Source organism: Lacerta agilis, chromosome Z, assembly GCF_009819535.1.
Source record: "Lacerta agilis isolate rLacAgi1 chromosome Z, rLacAgi1.pri, whole genome shotgun sequence".
In the NCBI taxonomy this organism is placed as follows: domain Eukaryota; kingdom Metazoa; phylum Chordata; class Lepidosauria; order Squamata; family Lacertidae; genus Lacerta; species Lacerta agilis.
Window position 1 is genome coordinate 9,390,957 of NC_046331.1, and position 15,185 is coordinate 9,406,141.

The following is a 15,185-nucleotide window of genomic DNA, read 5'->3' on the forward strand; positions in this document are numbered from 1 at the left end:
CTTTTTTAAAAGACTTCATTCCAAGGCAAGCTTCAAAATTCTTAACAAAACGAAGCTTCTAAATGTTAAGAAAATCGCCTGACCCCCCCCCCCTAAAATGTAAGGATAGTGTCCTTGGCTTGGGTTTGGAAACAGTTGGATGCAACCCACCTACCCAGGAAATTTCTAACTGTGTTATTCCTGCAGGAGCTAGAGTTGCATCCCTGCAGAGAGATAAACAATTACCTTATTACTACAGATTCTTTCTACTGTTCATACCTCCAGGGGACCAAGAATAATTTGCTCTTCCAACTTACTAGCACCTCCTTAGAGACACCTACTTCCCACTCTAAAGAACTTGGATCTGAACGCAGTACCTACAAAACTGTATTTTCCTTTATTCAGTCATGGAAAATGTCCTTGGCTCCAAGGGAGATGCTGGAAATGTATCATAAACTGCAGAGCTTCTATAGTATCATTTAACTAACAATTTTGCAAAGCTCTATCTGATTAATTTATCTTCCCCCACTATTTTTAAATAGGTTATTTTTTAAAACATCAGCAATGGGAAAGGGGGATTGGAAGAATGAACCGAGATTATAGCATTTCTAAAAAGGAACTTATCTATTGCAAAATGTGCCTGGGGAAAAAATTCAAGTGCAACTATGATGTCCACTGCCTGCTTTAATAGATAGTCTGGAAATTTCATCCAATGAATACAAATGTTCATTTTGTGAAGATGCTGAGCATTGCAGGATGAAACTCAGCAGAAATATATTCTCCTGTAAAAATAAGCTTAAACCCTGCTCTCTCTGGCAGCTCTCTATAGGCATTAGGCACAACTTCCCAGTGCACATACAGTGCATTAAATTGCTGCAAAATAGACACATTGGTGTGTGTGTTTTTATTAATGCTGTGTGACAAGAGGCACAGCTGCAACAAACTCCTTAACTCTAAATAAGATATGGAGGAAAGGAAAAAAAGAGGTGATATGCCTATAACAGCCAAGGATTCCAGTATGTTATATAGTATGCTGTTTTACATTACTATTTTTTAACTGTGGTGTGCAACCCTCTTGTGTTTAATTTATTCCCTGTCTTAGTTTTGTAGCTGAAATTCAAAATATTTTATTTTCAGTTACATATTAGAAATAAAACTAGTGTGGCCCTTTCTTTAATTCTATGCAAACACTATCAAAGGGACGCTACCAATACACTCTGCCTTCTATGAGTTTTGAAGAGCACCACTAGAAAATGACAATATTCTCCAAGACATGAGAACTGCAAACTCAGCCAGAATGTGATATTAGTAGTACCCTCTGTAGTACTTCCATCCATTATTTCCATTCATCAAGTAACTTTGCAAGAAAAACTACAGTAACAAGGCCCACTGTTTTTCCTGTACAGTAATATATACTGAGCAATATTGTTCATAGAACATTGCGTTAATGTAGCTGTAGACCAGGGGTGTGCAACTCAAAGAGTTCTGGTGGGGGGCAGTATTATATTTTCAATAAGAAGGCCATATCACTACATTAATCATAAAAAGCATTTCTGTTACATATGACAAAGTAAACTATCCATGCCTGATGAACCTTTCTTTGAAGGCTATCATACCATTCTGATAAGAAGCGTCCTAAAAAGTACTTTATGCTAAGAACTTCCCCTAAAATGCATTGCCACACGCGAGTGTTGTGGGGCACACCCTCAGTTTGCATACAACAACATGCAAGGCATCTGGTAGATGTTCAACTGCAATTTAATTAGTTTTCCTCAAGAAAGGATGACTCTACCTAGGGTCAAAACAAAATAAAATAAAATAATTCCTTCCAGTAGCACCTTAGAGACCAACTAAGTTAGTTCTTGGTATGAGCTTTCGTGTGCATGCACACTTCTTCAGATGCATGCACATGAAAGCTCATACCAAGAACTAACTTAGTTGGTCTCTAAGGTGCTATTGGAAGGAATTTTTTATTTTGTTTTGTTTTGACTATAGCAGACCAACACCTACCTGTAACTCTACCTAGGGTGTAATGTTTAATTCTATTTGTCCTCTGATGGCTTTCTTTCCCATGTTCTGAGAAAAAATATGGTATTTGGGTACGGTGTTGCTTCTTGTGACTATTAGCGCCTGTTGTCTTTTTGTTTTAAATTTGATTTAATAAACAAGTACAGCAATTGTGGGGGTAGGGATTCCAAGGCAGCACAACTGCTAAACGTCAAGGCAGAGGGGTAGAATTCTTTATGTTTCTGCTTCGCCGTTGATGAAAGCCTGGTAATATACTGATTCTAATTTCAACAACAAACCGGGGGGGGGGGGGGGATCTGTATTTTTCCTGTTCATTTGGACTCTCAGAACACAACATCCGTAGGATTTGTGGGTGATGATGGTAGAGGTAAATACTTGCTAAAGCTTCAAATTATAAAAATGTAGTAACCCAAAGCTGGTTCAAGTGGCTTTTTAAAAAGAACAAGCAAGGAATCACATGGAAGAGGTAATAAGCTTGTTATCTCCTGTTCTGGAGGGTAGGACTCAAACCAGTATCTTCAAGTTACAATAAAGAAGATTACAACTAAACATCGGGAAAAACTTTCTGACTCTAAGAGCAGTTTGACAGTGGAACAGTCTCCCTCAGGAGGTTTAGGGCTCTCCTTCCTTGGAGGTTTTTAAGCAGAGGTTGGATGGACATCTGTCATGGATGCTTTAGCTGACATTCCTGCATTGTAGAAGATTGGACTAGATGACCCCTGGGGTACCTTCCAACTCTACAATTCTATGATTCTATAAATTTCCACTGGGATGTGGATATAAACATGCATCTTATTAACCACCCATAGAAACAGACATCTATTTTTTGCTGCCAAGAAATATATCATTATAATATCTATGATAAAAGCCTACATAGATCGTTCTCTGCATACCGTTGCACATATTTTTACATTTATCCCAAACATGGAGATAAGTTTTTTTAAAAAATAAAATGACTTCTTCATTATTTTGTAGAACACAGCTGTCCTACAGCTGAGAAGAAAAATACCTCTAGGTGCCTTGAGATACCAGATTCACAGTATTACTTTACTATAATAAGCACATTAATGTGGATACTAATATAAAGGTAAAGGACCCCCTGGACAGTTAAGTCCAGTCAAAGGCGACACTGGGGTGCAGCATTCATCTCACTTTTCAGGGTGAGGGAGTCGGCCTTTGTCCAGATAGCATTCTAGGTCATGTGGTCAGCATGACTAAACCGCTACTGGTGCACAGAGGCCCATGACGAGTGCCAGAGCACGTGGAAACGCCGCTTACCTTCCTGCCACAATGGTACCTATTTATCTACTTGCACTGGTATGCTTTCGAACTGCTAGGTTAGCAGAAGCTGGGACAGAGCAACAGAAGCTCATCCCATCTTGCAGATTCGAACTGTCGACCTTCTGATTGGCAAGCCAAAGAGGCTCAGTGGTTTAGACCACAGCACCACCTGCATCCCTTAGTAGATACTGCACCAGTGCATATTAACTTAAGAGAGACTCTTCCAAAATCAAGGTCCACTAGAACACCAGCAAATTCAAGTTGTGCAAAAGTGGTGTACAGATTCCCAACAGAGGTATGCAGTGGTTTGGAAAGTCTGTTCACCCTTTCTCAGGCGGTTGGTTTTGCGGGAGGGCCCCGGGCATCCTTGTGAACTAGCCTATTGCAGGCGAGATCATCCTCCTGCCACCAAATTGGCCAATGCTGGCAGGAATTAGTGGTTGTTTCCCTGGGCGCAGGACCAACTGACCAATTGCGGCCCTTGGCACCGCACCCAGGGCAAGTTTAAATTCCCAACCTGCTGGGCCTTTCGGCTTCTCTCTCACTGTGGGGCTTTGATAGGCAAAAGACAACAGCATAGCTTTCACTGCAGCTAAGGTTTGCCATTGTCATATCACAGGTGTGGGTTCTGACTTGCCTTGTGCTGTGGGATTAGTCTGAAAACAGCTTGGGTGCACATAAAACCTGTTGAGATTCTCAGGATGCTAAATAAAAGTCATCAGATCCTGAGCAAAATGCCCAAGGTTAAATCTAGTTTCTCTTCTGAAAATACAAATGTCTATGACTCTCTTGCAACATAGCTGACACCATTATCAATTCCCATGCCAATGTTATTTCTGGCAAGCAGTTCAGCTGTAAAATCCGTTCACAGCATAGGAAGCCAAAGACAACTTTAACAGTCCCTGTGGAGGTTTCAAGAGCGGGTGTGTGTGTGTGGAAGACATATGCACTGTTTATCTATAGGTTGGTGCTATTGCATCTTAATGCCTCAATTATTGCCCTAAGAAAATGAAACAGTAAGCAATTCATAACAATAAGAAGTTTTCATGCTACTCGTTTTAAATAAATATATATTAACTAGATGTAAAAACAAAACAAAAACTATTTAAATCAAGTTCCAACTGCCATCTGTTTGATCTGGTAGACAAGTAGTTTCTTGCACAGATGTCCCAAAATAGGAAGCTTGCAACATGCAAAGTGGCCTTAAATAGAATAAAGGCTTACCAGATCAGCACTCAAGAGACATGTTGCATTACAGTGCATTTTGCACCTTTCCTGGCCATCTTGAAAACAGGAGCTGGAGTTTGAACCTAAAAAGTAAAATTGTGTCCAAACAATTCCTGCTAATTTCATTCAAGTATCTCAAAGTTCAGAAGAGATAGTGTGTTGCAAACACACAAACAGGATGCCAAACAGGCAAACTAGAATTATTATTATTATTATTTTTTAAAAAAGAAACCTCATTTGGGATGGCCAATAAATAGCAGAGCATCTAATTTATCTTCATACTTCTAAACTGGGTTGTTTGTGTTTAGGCATCTTGGAAACCTAAATGGGGTGGGGCGGTGAGGGTAGGGAGGTTGAGAAAACATCTCTACAGATAATAGAACCCAAACATTTGCAGAAAAATACCGAAGTTTGAAAAATACCTCCTGCATCCCAACCCAGACTTCTAAAACTGACCCGTCAGGATTGTCGGTGTGCACTTCCCTAATTCTGCCAGGGAGTACCTCTCAGCACGAGAAGGCTCATACAATTATAGTTCTATGCAAACAGAGGATGTGAAATGATGTTGCTTCGGTCAACATAAAAGGACAATCTGTTGAGTCCCTGAAAATTTATCCTTCTGGTGGTGAAGATGCTTGCCCATTCCTGCAGAAAGGGCTACAACGAGAGAGAAACTTTTACTATTGAAAGGATATTCAGGATTGAGTGGGATTCAACTTTTGGGTACAGACCACACAACACCTGTTCTCAGAGCCAATTCTCCCCATCCGAGAAGCTGTTTAGCAAATGAAGAGGCAACATCTCATATTGATACAACTGCTTTCAGTAATAAGAACTCCCCCATCCTCCCATGCAGAACGGATTGTGCTGTTTCACATTTTATAATCAGTCAGTTGCTGACTACAGCATTTTAATGAATTTTAGAGGACCACAGCAACCAGGCTAATTAAATATATGCAAAGCTGACAGATCAAAAGACTAGCATGATTTTACTCAATACTACCATATGTCATGCATTCTATTCTGTGGTTGCACAGACAGGCATACTTAATAGTCTGAAAAGCACATTATAGACTGTCAAAATATAAACAAATAAAGGACTCTCAGCAACAGAATGTCATATTGCTCCAATCTGGCTCACTATAGGATATGGCATCTTCTCCTACAGCTATGTAATCTAAACTAATTTTCAATGGAACTTTAATTATTTTATGAAGTACAGTTTTCTAGAACAATTGTTTTCAGTCCACACTGCATAGAAATATGGACGCTCAGTCTGACATACTATTTACCTCTGTGTATGACTGTGTATGAAAGAAAAATTCAATTCTAATCTGGAAGTGACAATAAATTGAAGTGGAAATATGTGCAACTGTGTTTGTTATGGACTTGTCTCTTTTTTCAACAAGGTCCTTGGAGAGACTGCCTGCAAGCTTTAGAAGATGGTCATGACACCAGTTCCATATATCTTGTGAAACCTGAAAATACAAACCGATTGATGCAGGTCTGGTGTGATCAACGACAAGATCCTGGTGGCTGGACAGTCATTCAGAGACGTTTGGATGGATCTGTCAACTTTTTCAGGAACTGGGAGACTTACAAGGTTAGGACAAACAACTGTGAGTTTTTATTCTAAGAAACATTATTTGAATTCATGTTTCAGTCTTTCCAACAATAATTTACCTGAAGTAGTTTGGGCACTTGATTACATCCATGACAGAAGGAGGAGTACCTGAACTATTCAAAACGTCGCTGTCAAAGGCAGCAAAACACGGACCATTTCTCCCTGGGCCTCTTAATCATATAGTTTGGGCTGGACTTCAACAATATTCTACTAGGAATTTGGTTTCTGGAGTGTTATCAATAAATAATAAGGCTGGGACAACCACCAGAAAGAAAGATTTGGGTTTTTTTAAAGGATTAGAATGTACAAGGAAACAAGAAAGCACACAATTTGAAGCACTGGCAGTATTTAAGTCAAAAGAGGAGACCTGCAGATAGGGACTGCAGATGGGTTGAATAATGGAGTTGAAATGAAGGTGAATGAGTCTGGTAGCATAACTTAAAGGCATGCAATCAAGACCATTAAAGATCTGCAGTAGTAAGCTGCTTACTGCTTTTTGCATGTGCACTAAATACTTATGGAAAGGCTAATATATATGGCAAAGGAAAAAAATAAGAAGTTCCAATCCTATAATTCTATTTGGGTTGGACCACAGGGAGTAGCAAAAAGATCCTTTGTGCCTGATAATAGCTTTCCAGAAAAAGTGCAAGGGCAAGCCATCCATTGCAGAACTTGGTTTGAGGCCCAAGACCCTTGAGGGCTCAAACACATAGTTTAATATAAGGATAAGCTCAGAGGCGTAATTCACACCTTATTCTAATGGCTGTTTCCCTGAGGCTTTTTCTGATGTCACTCCATTAGAGAATAATCAATGACAGTGTGTGAGTGAGCATCTTGCAGCCCTATCTTTGGTGCAAATGACATGGCTCTTTGCCTCCCAAACTTTACTCCCCTTTCTTGGCAGGACAATGTTTGGGAGGAAAAGAACAACAGTATTGGCCCTACACATTGAGTTCCAAGATATACACACCACCAGGCAACCTGGGAATAAGCCATCGGAAATAAGATTCCCATGATATAAAGATGAAGTGTGAAGTGTGCTTAGATTTTCATGGACCAAAAAGGGGGGGGGGGAATCTTCCTTGACTACTTTTTTAACTGACATAGAAAGCAGCAGCAGGGCATGAATTTAAAGAGGTAGGCACCCATCCACAGGAAGACAGCGAGTCACTTAAGTTTGGGAAATGGCCCACAGTTCAGAGCCAGATGGCGATTTTCAGATTGTCGGCCCAGAAACATCACAATCTCACTGCAGCTAAGTACACTGTATGAGTGTTACAAAAGATCAATGCCAAGTGCTAATTCTTATTTTCTTTTTTCTTTTCTTTCTCCTACAGCAAGGATTCGGTAATATCGATGGAGAGTACTGGCTGGGCTTAGAAAATATTTATTGGCTGACAAATCAAGGCAACTACAAATTGTTAATAACCATGGAAGATTGGTCAGGCCGGAAAGTGTTTGCTGAATATGCCAGTTTCCGACTTGAGCCAGAAAGTGAATACTACAAGTTGCGACTGGGCCGATACAATGGCAATGCTGGAGACTCTTTCACATGGCACAATGGGAAGCAATTCACTACACTGGACAGAGACCATGATGTATACACAGGTACAAAAAGTTAAAAGGAGCTATGAATTCTATGTGAAGGCACATAAAAATGTATATAAAACATTTTATTTTTATATATTAAATAAATTGGGGAAAAATATTATTTTGGATGTCAGGAACACACCAAATGTACAACTACAGATATAAGTTCTTAACCAAATCCTTGTCTGGAGTTTCCAGGCATTCTGCAAGCAGTCCATCTGACATGCTTCTATATTTCTAGAAGTAGCAAAATAGGCAGGAAAGTGGGTGAGACAAAACAGCCAAAAGGAACTGAGGGTAGAGCAGGCATGGCAGGAGAAGTAACAGCCTGGAGACCTTTCCAGATATTATACTGCCTAAGATGCTCAAGCCAGAGATGGGCAGACTTCAGGCTTGCAGGATCTAATTTTGTTTTTATTGGAAACCCTGGGACCCACCAAGCAAACCCTAGTGAGAAAAGACATACACTTAGAATTAAAGAACTGTGAGCCCAGGAATTTGTTCTGCATCATTGAAACTGGATGGCACTCACAGCCCTTCCACACAAGAATCCCAAAGCTTTTTTGTCCCAAGCTTTCTTCATTTCAGCAGTATAACTGGCATGGGGGAGTCATTTCACTTCTCTTTTGTTAAACAACTGGGAGTAAGAAAGCTTTATCAATTACCCAGAGATCTACCAGCAGATCAAGATCTACCTTCTGTCCACCTCTAATTTAGGCTTCCTAGAAGCTTGCTAAGTAGTTCCAGTAGCCAATCAGGTTGCAACATACCAGCAAGCAACTGATGGAGCTGATGCACTTGAAACCGTCAAAGGCAGAAAAGCCCAACCAGGGAATACAAGTCACACACCAAGGAGCCCCAGTTTTTGACTTGACTTTGTAGTGAACCATATCTGTAGTTGCCACCAATCTTGCCTCATCTGCCAAGTTCTCTACATGTCCTGAGGTTTTGTTCTGAAGAGAGACAGAAGCACAAAGAACCTTGCAAATGGAAAAGCACAAAGTTTAATGCATTCATTTATTCATAGAGTGATATTTTCATTTCTATTACAGGTAACTGTGCTCATTACCAGAAAGGGGGATGGTGGTACAATGCATGTGCACACTCGAATCTCAATGGTGTTTGGTACAGAGGAGGACACTACCGAAGTCGATACCAAGATGGTGTCTATTGGGCTGAGTTCCGTGGAGGCTCATACTCACTGAAGAAAGTTGTCATGATGATCAGACCTAATCCCAACACATTCCACTGAAAGGAACTTCTCAAGCCTTTTATATAACAGTTGTGTGTGCTATCCAGAACACATCTTTGCACCAGCAAAGAATGTAATATATTGTACATTGACCGCTATTAATCAGAGGACTTGTATATTGTATTTTCCAAGAATCGTTCCAGAACCAAAATAACAAGATTTTAAGAATGTCACCACAAAATGATTTTTTCCTTTTTTCTTAAGAGGTTTTCTTTTTTTTAAGAGTTATCAGGTAAAACGGACTGTAGATAAGCTGAGATGCTAAAAATACTGCCACATCATCTGAATATTTTTGTATTTTTATATATTCTCAAATACTGGACATATTAAAAACTGTACAGCAAGACTTTTAAAAATAATAAATTCATTTGACACAGGAAATAATATCCTTTGAAACTATGTAGCCAGTACAGGTATATTAGATTGTTCCTAATTTAAACTTTGTTAGTTATTGAGAGAGCGTAGTGTCTGCTTTGAAGTGTCCACACTGTGCCCAGCACAAATAGAATCCCCTATTTTTCTTGGGTCTCAAAGTACTCTTAGAACTTAACAATGAATCATTTTGTACAGGACAAGCAGTCCAGGTTGTTATATTCACTATTAATGCACTAGGCATTATCCATAAACTGACCACACAGGTATATTTCTCATAAACAAAACAATTTCAGCATTTTTCGGTTAAATATCTGGTCATTTTAGAAGCATCTTAGATGTTACTTGTTCACTGTATACTTTTGTAACCAACACTAATACCTTTGCACCTAAATGATAGTTTATTGGTTTCAAGTTATTTTTTACCATTAGAGTCATTACCTGCTCTGTAGTCATTGCAACAACAAAAAGAACTATCCAATTTTGCAGGCAAATGATGGATATAGATATAGAACCTATTTAAATGCCCTTGGACGTGAGATTGTGACCTTTGAGAGAGAATATGTGAAACTTAAAACTGTATTTGCCATATTTCACTATTATTGCCAAGTATACATATTGAAAGGTGATTATGCAATTATATTTATAAATAAAGTTCATGGCAGAAACTTGAATTCAAGTATTCTGCTAAGTTTCCAGAACAGATTATTTTATCACATGTTGCATTATAACATCCTTTTCAAACCTGGTGCCCTCCAGATGTTTTGGACCACAATTCCCTTCACTCCTAACCATTGGCCATGCTAGCAGGAGCTGAAAGCTAGACTCAGAACATCTGAAGGGCACCAGTTGAATAAGGCTGCATTATAGGAACAGTGAAAAACCATGCATTTAAAAACTCTTATTACCTCATTATTTCTTTCCTAACATACAATGTGTGTCAAAGGTTTGGAGTGTGATGTAGCATGTCTTGTATATAAATCAAAGTAGGGATTTTAATATATTATCTGATTATCCTTGTAATGATGCAAATGTGTAATAAAAGCAACAAATGCTATTTTGATGTACTTAGATTTCATTCTAATACTATCATTATTTATTTACAAATCACCTTAGAAACAGGCTGATCAAATGTGGTTTCTTGAAGGATCTGAATATAACAAACAGAGAACAAAAGTTGAATGGCAGATGATCTGACGTTCCCAAAATTGTAGTAGTAGTAGTAGTAATAATAATAATAATAATAATAATAATAATAATAATAATAATAATAATAATGTGTTTGTGGAAGGAAGGTTATTGGTTGGTTTTTGTTTTGCTTCTGTTATGAATTTTGTGTTCTCATTTTGTATTTTTACGGCGAAATACCCTGTCATCTTTGGATGAAGGGCAGTATACAAACAACAACAACAACAACAACAACAACTGGGAGTTGCAAAGTGGAAGGGACAAAGGTAAAAAAGAGGGGTGGTAATAATAGGTTTAGCACTGGTATCTCTGTGTATTCTGAGGAGTAGCATTTAGAAACAGAAAATGTTACCGATATAGATGAAGATGACCATGGAGAAATTTGAAAGGGCGAAAAACAAGTGAAGAAACAGAAAGCTAATCAAGAGAATGGCACATGGGAGTCAATTGATCTGAACAACGAGTAGAAAATATCAAACAACTGATAGCAGTAGAGAGACTTAAAGAGCAGAAGCAAGAAAGCCATCAAAGAATAAAATTATATATTCATGATGCTGCAAAGAAGCAAACATTTTGGTAGAATCTGTAGAAAGTTAAGAGTGAATACTGGATACATTAATCAACTAAAATGACAAAACTTGGTAAGATCTGAAACAGAAAGAAAACAGACAAACCAGAAAGTACTTCAAGATTCTAAAAGGGTACAACAAACAGCAACATTATTATGACAGAAGAGTGCATGGAATAATGATTGACAGTAGAAAATCACACACCACAAACACAGCCCAACAAGACAATGACAAAAATCTACCGACAGCATACCAATCAATATGGCTAACCTGATCAAAAACACCCACCCACCCCACTCACACAGGAAACCAAAAGATCACCACAGCCAACCACAAATGAACAATCACACCCTACGCCAACCCCGACCTCTCTCACCGCCAAAGAAGCACAAGCGAACAACAGAGAACCTACACAAGCAACGCTGACACCAAACCCTACATATATTAAGTAAAATAGAAACATCGTCACCCTACCCCACCCATCTCCCCACCCCACCCACTTCTTTCCCCCTCCTCCCTAATGTCTCAACAACTGAAACTGATTTGTAAAAATGTTACATGGAAAAAATACGAGAGAGACATTGCGCACACCTTTGTAAATCAAGAAAATCCTTAATAAAAATTAATTTTAAAAACTGTTTATCTTCTGGTCTGGAAAGATTCTACGGATAATATAGCTTATCGCACAAGTATAGTGTAAATGTACTTGAGTAAGATTATAAAAAGGACCCAGGTGGCGCTGTGGGTTAAACCACAGAGTCTAGGGCTTGCTGATCAGAAGGTTGGTGGTTCAAATTCCTGCCATGGGGTGAGCTCCCGTTGCTCGGTCCCAGTTCAGTTCCTGCCCACCTAGCAGTTCGAAAGCATGTCAAAGTACAAGTAGATAAATAGGCACCGCTCCGGCGGGAAGGTAAACGGCATTTCCGTGCGCTGCTCTGGTTCGCCAGAAGCAGCTTTGTCATGCTGGCCACATGACCCGGAAGCTGTATGCCAGCTCCCTCGGCCAGTAAGGCAAGATGAGCGCCGCAACCCCAGAGTCAGACACGACTGGACCTGATGGTCAGGGGTCCCTTTACCTAAGATTATAAAGGGAGAATCCTGCTGCTCTCTTCAAGTCAGTAGGTGGCAAGAGATGGGATTTTAAGGGAAGTCTGGGCTCAATGAAATAGCTAAGGAACTGATGACTTCCAAGGGACATGGGCCTTGTAGGAACATGGGGAGCATTACAACAATCAAGAACAAGATATATAAATTTATTTATTTATTTATTTAATAACTTTAACTCCCTTCATCCAAGGTTCACAGGGAAGTTTACAGTATGAAATTATGTTGAAAGTGCTGGAGTTAAGTTTGTGTGTGTCCATCAGGAACGGAGTATAGCACAAGGATGAGCTGAAGATGTGAATGTGAGAACAGACATGCCTTGGCATTATTTTGGTAGAAGTACCAAAACAAAACAAGATACCTACAAATACCAATTATTTCTAGGTTTTTTTTTCATGCCGCTCATGATCTTTTTCATCTCCCCAATATCTGCAGTGCTTGTGGGAATAAGCACACCCAAACAAAAATATGCAAACACACAGGGATCCAGACTCATCTACACCAGTTTTTATCCATTCATAGAATATACACTGCAAAACATACTACAGGTATAGGCACAATATGTGTGCATAGCAGAAAATTAATTGTATAGTATTATATAATCAGTTTGAACACAGCAGAAGCACTAAAATTATTCTGAAGATTAAACCCACAGGCACATGTGAAACTATAGGCAACAAAGCATTCTGGGAACGTCACAATTAGAGGCAATACCTTGCAGTGCACGTGTATTTAATGGAATATTGTCCTTCTGTGGTTTGAATTTTGCTCTCAAGTGCCCCTACTCCTAACCTCTCCGAGTCCCATGTTATATGCTTCTTATCTATTACTCAAGGCAAAGAACCATCTGCCCAAGTTGCTGAAAGAACCAGAGCAACTGCTACTGAATCCTGTCTTGTGGAAAGAGGCTTGAGCCAACAGGCAGCTATCTGAAATTGCCTTTCTTTTTGTCCCCCCTTTTAAAACCATATAATCTTGACTTGCCCCTTCCCTTATATTAGCCAAAGTCCAGTTTTTCACCTCTCCTCCAAGTGCAACTTCTTTTAATGAGAAAATATTTGGGTTGTAAGAGGTTGTCTTCATTTAATTGATTTAAATTGTGTAAGCTGAACCATGACACAAAGAAACACGAACAGCTTAAGAACAGCACAACATGCAATGGAATGAGCAATTAAAAGACAGGGAAACTAATAATTGGATATGACTGAGAATAAATGTTAGAAGGAAAGGTCGCAAAGTTAAAATGTACATACGCAGGGCTTCTGGCAAGAGACAACTTGGGTCGGAGGAATAAAGCAGTGCTAGTGTCGAGCCCCTACAATTTTAAAAGACTAAAGGGACAATCACCTATGTGGTAGGTAGATGACCTAGAACTAACAGCAGGGCTTATGATGTGTATGCAGCAAACAAACAACAGAGAATGCTGGAAAAAACTTGAAGTGGCCTATATTCAAAGATGGATGTGAGACACTGTAAAATAAAATAAAATAAAAGAAGAAGCTGTCTGGGAGAGGTGGTTGCAGCTCTGTTGTATTATTGGTGAAAAGGATGGAGACCAGGTATGTTGCAGGTATCAGTATGACATGACAGACTGTTATGTACTAAGCTTGGATCCTAGAACAATAGGTAGGTAGGATCCTAGAATGCAACAACCAATTGGCCTGCAGGAGTAGACCAATCAGGCTCCAGGAGGGAAGCAGAATCAGCCAATCAGACGGGACTCATTGTGTAAATAATGTATATAAAAGCCTGAGGTTTTGGGGAAAATTCAACCACTGTTTTACAAGCTGCAATAAAGAGCATGAAATCACTGCAGGACTCCGAGTATATTTCACTGGCGATGAAGGTGGGATCCTGCTGAGCTGTTCGCTGCACACCGCACACAGCCACCACAGGCAACACAGCATCGCACCACGCATCCAGGCTACAACTCCAGGACCCAAGGACCCAGAATGGTGACAGACAACAGCTTCATGCTGTTCAGCCCAGCCTCAGGAAACTGGGAAGGATACACTACGACCCATCAGGTTCAAGGCCCGCCAGGTCCCATTTGCCCTTAAACCCTGCATTGACGAGGAATTAAACCGGCTCATGGAGCAAGGAGTGCTCGAGCCAGTGCCTAACGCCACCAGGGAAACCTCAATTGTAACACCCGTCAAACCCAACGGTTCGGTCCGCATCTGCGCAGACTACAAATGTACCATAAACAAGGCCCTTACGGCTCATGCGTACCCGGTGCCAGTCACAGACACAGGAAGTTATGGGGTCATTCACCATGAGGAGCAGATCAGGTAAGAATAGCAGAGGTTCATGCTGAAGGGGTTCTGCCCTGCCAAAAGAAGAATCAGTAATGATGTGCTGTAATGCACAAACATGGAATAATTAGAATGGGCAGGTTTTGTAGGAAAAGCTTGGTGAGCCTAAGAATTCTTTCCAAGGGGAAAAAGAGGATGCTGAGGGACACCCCAAAAGCTTTGCCAAACACTCCCTCACTCCTCCCCTCAAAAAGAAATATGAGGTATCCTGAAGTGTGTGATCAGAAGCACAATTATGAATAACTACAATTATTTCACATCACTGTTGCCTGGGAAGGATATGGGTTAAGAGGCTTTGCCAAAGATAATGCAGTGTACAATAACATATCACCTTTTTACATTCAGAAGATCCCAAACAACAGAAACAAAAGAAGCTCTGTCTCCTTCATCCAGGCAGATAGAATAATGTATATCTACAAGTAACATATGCCAATATGAAAGAAGAGCCTTTTAAATTTGAATCTGGGCAAACCCCTTGGAAGCTTTCTATATCTGCAAGGAAACACTGCCAATTTTTTATTTTTTGCTCAGTCAAGAGATTCCTGTTTTTAGAATAAAAAGTGTTCTTGAACATACGGGTAATGTATGCAATATATATTTATATGCATATACATATGCTTTCTAAAAATTAAAAACGCCAGTTTTTAAGTTTGAAT

General features: G+C 39.7%; 2 protein-coding genes across 9 annotated transcripts in view; one reads left to right on the forward strand and one right to left on the reverse strand.

Annotated features, from left to right (window-relative positions):
• Positions 1 to 10,426, forward strand: part of ANGPTL2 (angiopoietin like 2) — a 30,017-nt gene extending 19,591 nt beyond the window's left edge. Inside the window, exons 3-5 of the mRNA XM_033138384.1 lie at positions 5,925 to 6,118; positions 7,477 to 7,747; positions 8,782 to 10,426. Coding sequence (XP_032994275.1) covers positions 5,925 to 6,118; positions 7,477 to 7,747; positions 8,782 to 8,981 — 665 coding nt within the window. The 3' untranslated portion in view covers positions 8,982 to 10,426. The remainder of the gene's footprint in view (positions 1 to 5,924; positions 6,119 to 7,476; positions 7,748 to 8,781) is intronic.
• RALGPS1 (Ral GEF with PH domain and SH3 binding motif 1) overlaps positions 1 to 15,185 on the reverse strand; it is a 208,677-nt gene that overhangs the window by 108,443 nt on the left and 85,049 nt on the right. The gene's annotated exons all lie outside the window — the stretch shown is intronic.